The sequence below is a fragment of the Akebia trifoliata genome, chromosome 3, assembly GCF_017979445.1.
Source record: "Akebia trifoliata isolate Shusen 1 chromosome 3, ASM1797944v1, whole genome shotgun sequence".
Taxonomy (NCBI): Eukaryota; Viridiplantae; Streptophyta; class Magnoliopsida; order Ranunculales; family Lardizabalaceae; genus Akebia; species Akebia trifoliata.
This window is the reverse complement of record NC_141377.1, coordinates 245,905-255,937: the sequence shown is the minus strand read 5'-3', so window position 1 is coordinate 255,937 and position 10,033 is coordinate 245,905. Positions and strand designations below refer to the sequence as shown.

At 34.2% G+C, this 10,033-nt stretch overlaps 1 protein-coding gene across 1 annotated transcript; it reads right to left on the bottom strand.

Moving 5' to 3' along the window:
• Positions 1-4,671: 4,671 nt before the first annotated feature.
• Positions 4,672-6,096, bottom strand: LOC147405299 (small ribosomal subunit protein eS27y). Its single transcript, XM_086432976.1, has 4 exons — positions 5,940-6,096; positions 5,613-5,714; positions 5,460-5,488; positions 4,672-5,036 (listed from the first exon to the last, which is right to left on the bottom strand). Exons 1-4 carry the CDS (start codon positions 5,940-5,942, stop codon positions 4,910-4,912), a joined length of 261 nt encoding a protein of 86 aa, XP_086289102.1. The 5' UTR covers positions 5,943-6,096; the 3' UTR covers positions 4,672-4,909.
• Positions 6,097-10,033: the final 3,937 nt, after the last annotated feature.

The window sequence follows — 10,033 nt, the reverse complement described above, 5'->3', positions numbered from 1 at the left end:
GCATTAAGCGCTGAAACTTATAAGCGCTGAATTTAAATGTTGAAAAAGTTGTTTGTTTAGATGCTGAATCATATATGTTACACATTGCTGAAGCTGGTAAATTGTCTTTGTTACCCTTACAATCATATTATACATTGTTTTCATATTTCAAATGCTTATTTCTTATCAAATACAATAAAATATATTATTTCTTATAAAATTAAAATATAATTCATTTTTAAATAATAAATAATACTCAAATCTTCAATTTATAAATAATAATTTCTATTTATAAAAGTCCACAATTTTCAAATTAAAAATAATAATGTCATACAAGTCACCAAAATTTGAAATCAACATTAAAATAACTTAATTTTAGAAGAATAATTTTCGATAGAAATAAAGGATGTGTAATTATAAAAGCACCTTATGAATTAAAAAGGGCAACCCACACCATAGCCATTTTTTTTTTGTTTTTTGTTTTATATGGGTTAAAGTTTTTGGAATGAGCACATTTTTAGTGAGGATATCTAGAATCATCCTCACAAAAAATCAGTCCATTTTGAAACTTCTAACTCGTCAAAAATAGTTTTTTTTTTTTTTTTTTTAAAGGATGATTTACGATTCTTGAACTTGTTTTGATAGGGTTAGAAGTTTCAGGATGTGCTGATTTTTTGTGAGGATGATCTCCTCATTGTAGAGATCATCTTCATCAAAAATCAACTTATTCCAAAACTTCTAACCCATATAAGACAAAATAATTTAGCCATGGTGTGGGTTTATTCATTTGTGGGGTGCTTATATACTAATGAGATCATCCTCACCAAAAATCAACTCATTCCAAAACTTTTAACTCATATAAGACAAAATAATTTAGCCATGGTGTGAGTTTATTAATTTGTGGGGTGTTTATATACTTATCCATGGGATATAAGAGGTAATATCCTTTTAAGAAGAATGGCATACTTGTCCATGCTCAGAAAACGAAGGGCATACTTGTCCGTGTCGAAAAAAGCAAAGTGCTTACTGCTTCAGCACTTAGTGCTGAATTTTTTTCACTTATTTTCAGCAATAAGCGCTGAAAATATAGAGTAAACAAACGCGCTATTTTGACAAAAAGTGCTGAATTTAATTTTTTTCAGCAATAATACTGAAAAATAGCGCAAACAAACACTGCCCTAGTTTTGAAACACTATAATTATTCTCGAGATTTGAATCCTTACGTAATCAATGGCATCCCTATGTTTGAAATAACTATATCTTCTTTCCAACTACACACTCCCAACTGCTAAACATTGAAGTTTCTATTCTCTCTCATCTTTGTCCTCAACTCAACTTCTAGCTAATTCCAATGTTCTATAGAATCAACAATGGCTGAAGAAGTAGTTTTGTAAGATTTCTAGTCCGGCCCTTGTGGAATGAGAGTAAGAAATGCTTTAGCAAAAAGGGGATCAAACATGAATACAAGGAAGAAAATCTCTGGGACAAGAATAGTCCTCTGCTTCTGAAAATCAACCCAGTTAACAAACAAATCCCTGTTTTGATCCATACTGGAAAACCCATCTGTGAATTTCTCATAATGGTTCATTGAGTGTATATTTTCCTCCACTCTCGGGTGAGTTATAGCCCCGTGACCCTCTTATATTCATGGTTCTCCCCCTTTCCAACAGATCGGTTGTTTGGAGTTGTTGGTTGGTTAACATGGTTGAATACATTAATGAGGTTTGGATTGACAAATCACCTTTGTTTCCCAAAGATCCTTACCAGAGAGCCCAAGCCAGATTTTGGGCAGATTATGTCGCCAAGAAGGTTTCTTCTCTCTCTCTCTCCCCCCTACATGTATCTATTTTGCTTTATCTTTTTAAAAATGGTACTCTTGTTTCTTGGTTTAATCTTTAATTGTTGAACAAATTTTGCTTTTGTAATTATATATAAATATATATGGGTTCTTTTGCTTTTCTTCCAAACTTTAAAATTGCAGATATATGCAAGTGGGAGGAAGGTATGGATGACATAAGGAGAAGAACAATAGGCTGCAAAGAAAGAATTTATAGTGTTGCTATTAGAAGGAGAACTTGGAGATGAGCACTACTCTGGTGGTGAAAACATAGGTTTTGTAGATGTGGCTCTCATCCCATTTTACAGCTGGTTTTACTCCTGTGAAACTTGTGGGAATTTCAGTATCAAGGTTGAACACCCAAAGCTGATAGAATGGGCCAAATGCATGAAGGAGAGTGTTTCAAAAACTTCTTCACTCTCACAAGATCTCTCGACTTAGATTTGGAACTTAAGAAGAGATTTGGGGGGCTGAGTAAAGTCTACATGGTGTACCAAGATTTGGAAATCTATGCTTCTACACCATTTTTATTAAGCGAATGTGTTTACAGTTGTTTGTGCTATTTCTCATAGGTTTAGGTTTGTTGTAATAAAAGAAGAGACTCTTAATTGGTTTTAAGAGGATAGTCTAATAGGTTATAGGAGCAATATTAAAGTTCTGTTCTGAACAGGATGCACGTGATCTCGCAAGTATGTGCAGAAATTGAATATCAGAATGGTCGTCACATACCAAAACTAAAATACACTCCAAAAGGTGTTAAAAGATACAATTGGTCTGAAGGCTCTAACTTAGCTAAGTCAGTAAAGGTATGTTGATCCCAAGAATTTGGTTCAACATCTTTGAATCCACCTTCATGTCAACTACCAACCCCACCTTCCTCGCCTAGCAGAATACTTTGAAAAAACTAAAGATAAAAAAAAGATACAACTGATCTCACATGCACAAGGATCCCAACAGACCACGGTTAAACGTCATTACCCTGCCTCAGGAAAACTCGTTTAGGTTGGGTTAATTTTATCTATGTTGATCACTTAGCAAAAAGAAAGCTTGGGCACAAATTTATAAGAAAATTTCGAACACATTTCTTTTTCTTTTTCATGAAACAATGCCAAAAACCCAATGGCTAGTCACAGCAAACCGTCAAAGGAGTGACAATGGTTGGTAATCAACAAAACTCAATAAAATATGTCTGAAAAAACAACAAATGATTAGAGTGACTAGAAAATCACGAAAATGATAGCAATGGTGCTGATGCACAACAGCACTACGATTCAGTTAATTGATAGACAGATGATAATGGATTAATTCTAACATCGAATTATCAGAGTATTGATTATATCTGGAGAAACTATGGTGGAATTTGATAAAAAGAACCAATAGTAAGGAAGTAAAAAAAAAAAAAAATTGAATGAAGACTCTGAGAAGCCCAGCCCAATAGAAAGAATGAGAAGAGCTAGATACAAAGAAACTAATCAAACTATAATTACTTGGTAATTAAAAACAAGTAAACTCCAAAGCCTAAACCATGAGGTTCAATAAACGGGGATTATGTTGGACTAATTTTAACATCATCGATCTGATATGTTCTTTGACACTGAAAACCAATATCAAATAAGGGCAAAAACTGAACAGGTTACCAATGAGAGGCTAGATGTAAAACAACTAAGTGTAATCTAAGCATACTTACTTATTACTAACACATGAAATCCAAGCCTATAATACCATTATACCATTGGACCATTCACATTACATATAAACAACAATGCATAGTATGAACTAGAACACTAATGGATGAAGTTCCCAAGTAAACAACCCTACGGAATTCAAATGGCGTCACATATCCATTTATTCCAAACATCCACGAACACAGACATCACATCTTCCTTCCCTATATGAACACACCTAGAAGGACACAGGCCAGATCATAGGCTAACTAACAGGCGACGATAGTGTTAACCAACCGACCCAATAAGGCTGGTAGTGTAGCATGGACACATGGCCTTGGGCTTCCATTCACTTATCAGCTAGAGCATTTGAATCCTAGGTGGAAGCACCATCATAAGCACCAATAAAAGGAAAGTGCTTGTAGAAGGGGTGTGTCAAGATGCTGTCAAGTAAACAGTTATGAGGTGAACCAACAATGACACCTTACGAGACATGGCAGAACATATTTATGTGCATACAGCCTAAACTTCATTGTTCTACATGGTATACATAATCTAGTAGAACATATATGTGTACATAAAGCCTAAACATACTAAACAATCCCTCGTACCACACACAAAGAGGAGTCTATTTTCTGGAAATAAGGAGTGCTACCGCACACATTTAGGGCACCCCTCATCCTTTACTTGGACTATAAGAAGTCGGAATGTAAATTCAGCCAAGCGGGGCGGGGAATCCGAGTTTACGAGAGTTGGGGCGCGTAGAAAAATAGATCTGATGAGGCTCTGAATCAAAAGGCAACGGATAGGCCGTTTGAAGGCCGCTGAACGATCGATACGATGTTTAGGGCTGAGATCGGAATCGAGAAAGGAGGTTTTCTTGGTCAGACTGTGGGTGGGGCACTTTCACAAAAGACTGATCCTATTCCTCTTCCAGGGTGCATTGAATTGAAACAAAATCCTTTTTCTTGAAGTTCCAGTAGTAATAGCTTCTTTGACAACTTATCCAGTAGCTGGTGAGCCAGTACTTTTTAAAGTTGTTCGTGCTGTTCAAATAGCTATAGTTCTTGGTGTTGCAGGTGAAGCAGTAGCTCCAATTATTGCCATTTCAAACTCAAAGCTAAGTATAACGGTAAGTGAAAATAAACATAATATTATAAAATATCAACACACATTTAAGCAAACCCAAAATGGCCAAAGCATTGACTAGATATATTGACGTAGCATCTAAGCAAAATCCAATTTCGACAATCCAAACCAAAGACATGCAAGCAATCTACGGATTTAGTGATATGAGTTGTAACATTTCCCTTAAAAAAAACTAAAACCAAAAAAAAAAAAAAAAAAAAAAGCTCCTCATTTCGATTCCGAAACTAAACCATACAAACTCAAGTAACACGTTTGAACTAATGCCAGGGTGGAGAACCCCTCAATCACCCTTTCTTCTAAAGGAGCACCCCTCAGTCAATCTCGCCCGCCCACCAGTTGGTTGGCACAATACTGTCTGACAGTTTCCACAGACCACAACCGTCTGTGAATGGCTGAATACGGTAGTTCTGCCATTCAAAATAAAACACAAATTGAAAACTCCATTAAATTCACTCGAACTAAGAAATCAAAAGCATGGTTTTAAATCTCATCCAAGACCTATTGTCCATAAATGAGACAGATAGACATGGCACATGTGCAAAATCTTACGAAACAAACAAGATGACTTGGACCAAATTTTCAAAATCTCAATCATGTCCGTAAAACTCGTCCAAGTCAACCAGGATTCTGTATATTTTAATTAAAACAATTAATTTTTTAGTTTAAATATTATTTTCTAAAAAAAATGTAATTATTTTCATATAAATATTTGTAAACCGAGTTAAATGATTTCATCTCGTCAACTCGAACTCGTCCATGAACGAGTATCCATTATCAAAAGAACACCACTGATCAAAAAGTTCACAAACCACAGAGCAGAAAGAACTTACATGTTGAAGCATCCCTGACACTTCACGTCCTGTGAAGCAGAATCAAATTTAGAAAAGAAAAAACATTTTTAATCAAATCCCAACCTTACAAGTAATCAAACAAAGATCACAACCTGAAGAAACAAACTAAACTAACATCGTAAAAACTATTACCATGAAGAAGGAATTTGGCGACTGAACCAAACGTTTGAGCTTGTGTTTCTTCTTCTCCAGCTCTGTTGGAGGGTTAAGCAAATCGATATCGTTCGGAAGAACCTAGCATCAGAAATACTCAGCCAAGAGAAAATCCAGAAAATTCTTCGAAAGTGAAATTAAAACCCTAGAATCTAAATTTAAACTACAAAATAAAGAGGTGTAAAATTAAAACCCTAGTCTAAATCTATACTACAAAATAAAGAGAAATTCAGAATCACAATAGAGCAGATCAAATTAAGGCAGAAAGAATCATAGAAATATTGTTGCGGAGAAGATCGAACTCACCATCGTGGAAGAAACTGTTTCAAAACCTGGAAAACCTAGAAAACTCGAAAGAGAGAGCTGCCGCAATTCGCAATTGAAGATAGTAAAGAAGGCGTGTTAGATGAACTAATTATGATTTATAGGAGAAGGAGGAGTAATGTTGTCCGTTAGATTGAAGACATGCGAATCCCAACCGTTCGTTTAATGCGTTGTTCGTAGGGCGCGTAGGTTATAATATAGGGAAAATTACTCAATAGACCTTGCTAGAGGAGGGACATCTTTCTAATTGCACCCTTAATTTTGAGGCGGTATCTTAACATCTCAATTAGTAAACTCTTTCTTTCTTAATGCCCCCTCGCCCTTATAAAATGGTGAACTCAAATCTGATTCATGGTCAAACGATTAGATGAATGGTTGGTAAAAGATTGATCTCGGTAATTTTAATTGCTAATCTCAATGATTCATGTTCAAATGTCGAGTTCGTTGAAAGGTTGATCTCAATGATTTAAATTGTCAATCACAGATCTCATCAATTGAAGGGAAGGGGACATTGAAATAGAAAAGAGTTACCATGGACTATCAAAGTACAATTGAAAAAAAAAAATTAGTTGTGTTTAGAGATAACTTCATTCTTAATAATTTTAAAGAGTTGATATCGCCACACCAAAGAATTGCACACATTTGGTGTGACAATGGTGAATCTTTAATTTTATTGAGAATGAATTCATCCTATTGATGTCAAACTATTCCTCGAGAAGGTAACAAGAAATCAATTCAATCTACAAATTGGGATAGGAGGATTGCTACGAATTAGACCATGACCAAGTATTTTGGGTTTTGTTTCGTAAATAAGGCTCATTAGCCCAACTCCAACTAACTATATAACCATTGATTGCAGGTAGGGTCATAACTGTGAACTCATATTGGGTTATTTACACAAAAGAATGAAAAAAATAGCAAAAAATTGAATAATTATATAATATCTACTTTATGTAACCCATTGGAATTATTTAGCCACCATGTTTGCAAAGGCAATAACAGTAAATGCACCAGAGTAGCTGGAAAATATTCAAGTACTTAAAAGAGCCAGTTATATCAGAGTCATTATGATGAAACTGAGTTGTATAGCTTCCCATTTGTTATGGCTTGAACCTTTTATAGTGAATATCGGTGCACATACCCTTTTTTTTTTTTTTTTCTATATTTTCAAAGAAAGAGAATTGATATATAATTTATTCAAAGCTGGTATGCGAATGATACATAATTATTTTTGTATTGGAGGAGTAGTTGCTAAATTGAGTAATCCCAATGTGACTGAATTTGGTCAAGGAGATGCAAAAATAATACTTCAAGATCCATTACGTGTCCAAGGCCTTTTTTTTTTTCTTCTTGGCATCTGTTATTCTGGCACAAATCTTTTTGGTTCTTAAAAAGAAACAGTTTGAGAAGGTTCAATTGTCCGAAATGAATTTCTAGATCCACGGATTTATAAATATCAAGTTGCTAAAAAGGGCCAAATTCTTGTTGTGTTGATCGATGCAATTATGTATGGGTATGGTCAAAAATAATAACAATGAAAAGCCTTTTGTTTGTTTTGTTTATACTGTTTTTCTGCGAGATGTTGGGAATTACTTGTATTCCACTGCTAGTAATATACTAAAGAAAAATATTTGACTTGACCCCGGCTTCCCCCCTCCCCCAGTTTATTTTTTTCGGTTCTACAACAACTTGAACGAAATGGGGTTTTATCAGGAAATCATGGATTTTTTGAGTTTTCGCCATTGCTTACTGGTATATTGTAGTTGGTGACACTTTTATCAAAGTTGAAGAGTATTTTCTTGTTGCATTTAATGAAAGCATTGAGCTCTTATGTAGAGTAGATTGAAGTTTCTCATTTATACATTGATGATGATGGTAACGAGATATGTGACATGGTATTAAATTGTGGTATTTTTAAGGGTAGAATTGGATCATATGATGTCATCGATGTAAAACCTTTTGATTGTAGTAATATTATTTAAACATAATGACAATCCCCTCACCCCACATGCACCAGGTAATTTATGAGATAAAACCTTGAGGGTGGCTCTAATGGGGGGATTCGAACTCAAGAGATTTATCTCTCTTAGGCGGTTGCGGTTGCGCTAAGGATTTGGGGTTTCAATTGATTGAATATATTTTATAAAATGCATTGTGATGTTTTGATATTACAAATTTAATGCATTTTTTACTTATCAATATCTTTACTATTATAATGAGAGAAGGCAAAGTGGAACTAGTTTGACACCAAAATTTGAATCTCACAAATGCTCCAACCTTTACATTTAAACTGAATATTAATCGATGTCATTTTGGTATATAAAAAATGCCAACCCACAACTCTATAACCAGCTTGATTAATTTTTAATATTACAGAAATATTATTTTTGTTTTTACTATGTAATCTTCAAAAACTATTTATTCAATATTTTAAATTACATACATGGGTGTTTGCTCATGCCACCACCTAGTCACAATAAGAAAATGTTGAATGTCAAAGGTTTTTCCATGGGCATTGTGTGACTCTAGGTACTGCATGTCATGTACCATCCTCTTTCAAGCCACTAACCCCATGGGAGAAAAACTTTAAAGCAGGTAGGCCGCTTCAAAATTTTGAAGGAAACCCCTCCATTAGATGACACGTGGTGTAGTTAGAGAGGCATCCCAAATATTAATGAAAAATGTAGATGCTTGAAATAACACAAAATATTAGGTGTCATATTGGAACATGGTTTTTAAACTCGTCCGAGATCGAGATGAATCACTCAAGTTAACTCGATATCAGAGCTGAACGAGACCAACTCACAAAATCATTTTTTTTTATCGAGATTTACGACTCACATTCAACTTTTTGATTTGTTTCACAAGACGTCTCAAACGCATCTAAAAACTCGTCTGAGACGATTCGGTATCAAGCTAAACGAGACGAGATGATATACCGAGTTTAAAAACCATGTTTTGAAAAGAGGGTTCCTTAAAAAATTTGGACTCTTGACCTGAATGCTTTCCACATCTTATTTGTATCCTAAACCTTTTTTTTTTTTCATTTTCAGTCAGGGTAAAATAAAGGTTTATTCAGTGGCCCCAGCACTCTTTATCTCTAAATCAATTCTTTCAATTTATATTCAACTCTTTCAATCTATATTTGTGGAGGGGGTTCTCTACTGTAGCTCTCAGATGATAAATATTAAAGTAATCTAGATATTCACCTCCATATTTTTCTGAATACTTGAGATTACCAATAAACCATGTATTTTGAAACTAATGGAACACACCTCTTGACCTTAGTTTACACTAGGATATAACACAAAATGATCTAAATGCCCTCATCTTCAACCCAATACTTTTTTCTTCTCTTGCCTTCTAAGTTATAAGTTAAGTTTCTATCTCCTTCAATGTGCATACTCTCAACAACAAGATATAACTATTGGGAAGTAGAAGATAACAAGTTTTTGGATTGAAAAAGGGGGAAAAAAAAAAAAATTAAAACAAGTTAAGGTTGAAGATGAGGTTAAATAAGTTAAATATATGGTGTATTTGGATTGAGAGAAATGGAGAGAAAAGAAAAGAAAAGAAAAAATTAATTTCTCTTGTTTAGATTGTTAATTGAGGAAAGAAAAGAAAAATAATGGAGAGAAAAATAAGTCAGTTTTTCCTCTCTTTTTTCTCGTCAAATTGGAGAGAAATAGAGAGAAAAGAAATGTTCATGACTAATAAAAGAACTAAAAACTACAACTTTATCCTTTTTTTCTCTCCAAACTTAAGTTTTTCTAGTATTAAACCAAACAAGATGAAAAGAAATTGGATTTATTCTCTATTTGTTATTTCTTTTAATGAGTTTGATTTCTCTCAATCCAAACAAAGTTTTAAGGTTGCAGATATTGGGAAGAAAATCAAGGGCTTTTGGAAGAAGTTGAAGATAAGGGGCTTTTCGTCATTTTCAACCAGTCTTTGAAGTAGAACAAAGGTCAAGGGGTGTGACATTAGTTTTAAAACACAGGGTATCTCAAATATTAACCAAAAAGTGGAGGGCGTATCTATCACCCTATATATTTAGAAGAGAGAATCCCAACCTC

Coding starts and splice junctions, on each gene's coding strand:
- LOC147405299 (XM_086432976.1), bottom strand. Junction 5,489..5,612: donor CGCCAAATTCCTTCTTCATG/GTAATAGTTTTT, acceptor TCTGCTTCACAG/GACGTGAAGTGTCAGGGATG. Junction 5,037..5,459: donor TGTCAGGGATGCTTCAACAT/GTAAGTTCTTTC, acceptor TTTGAATGGCAG/AACTACCGTATTCAGCCATT.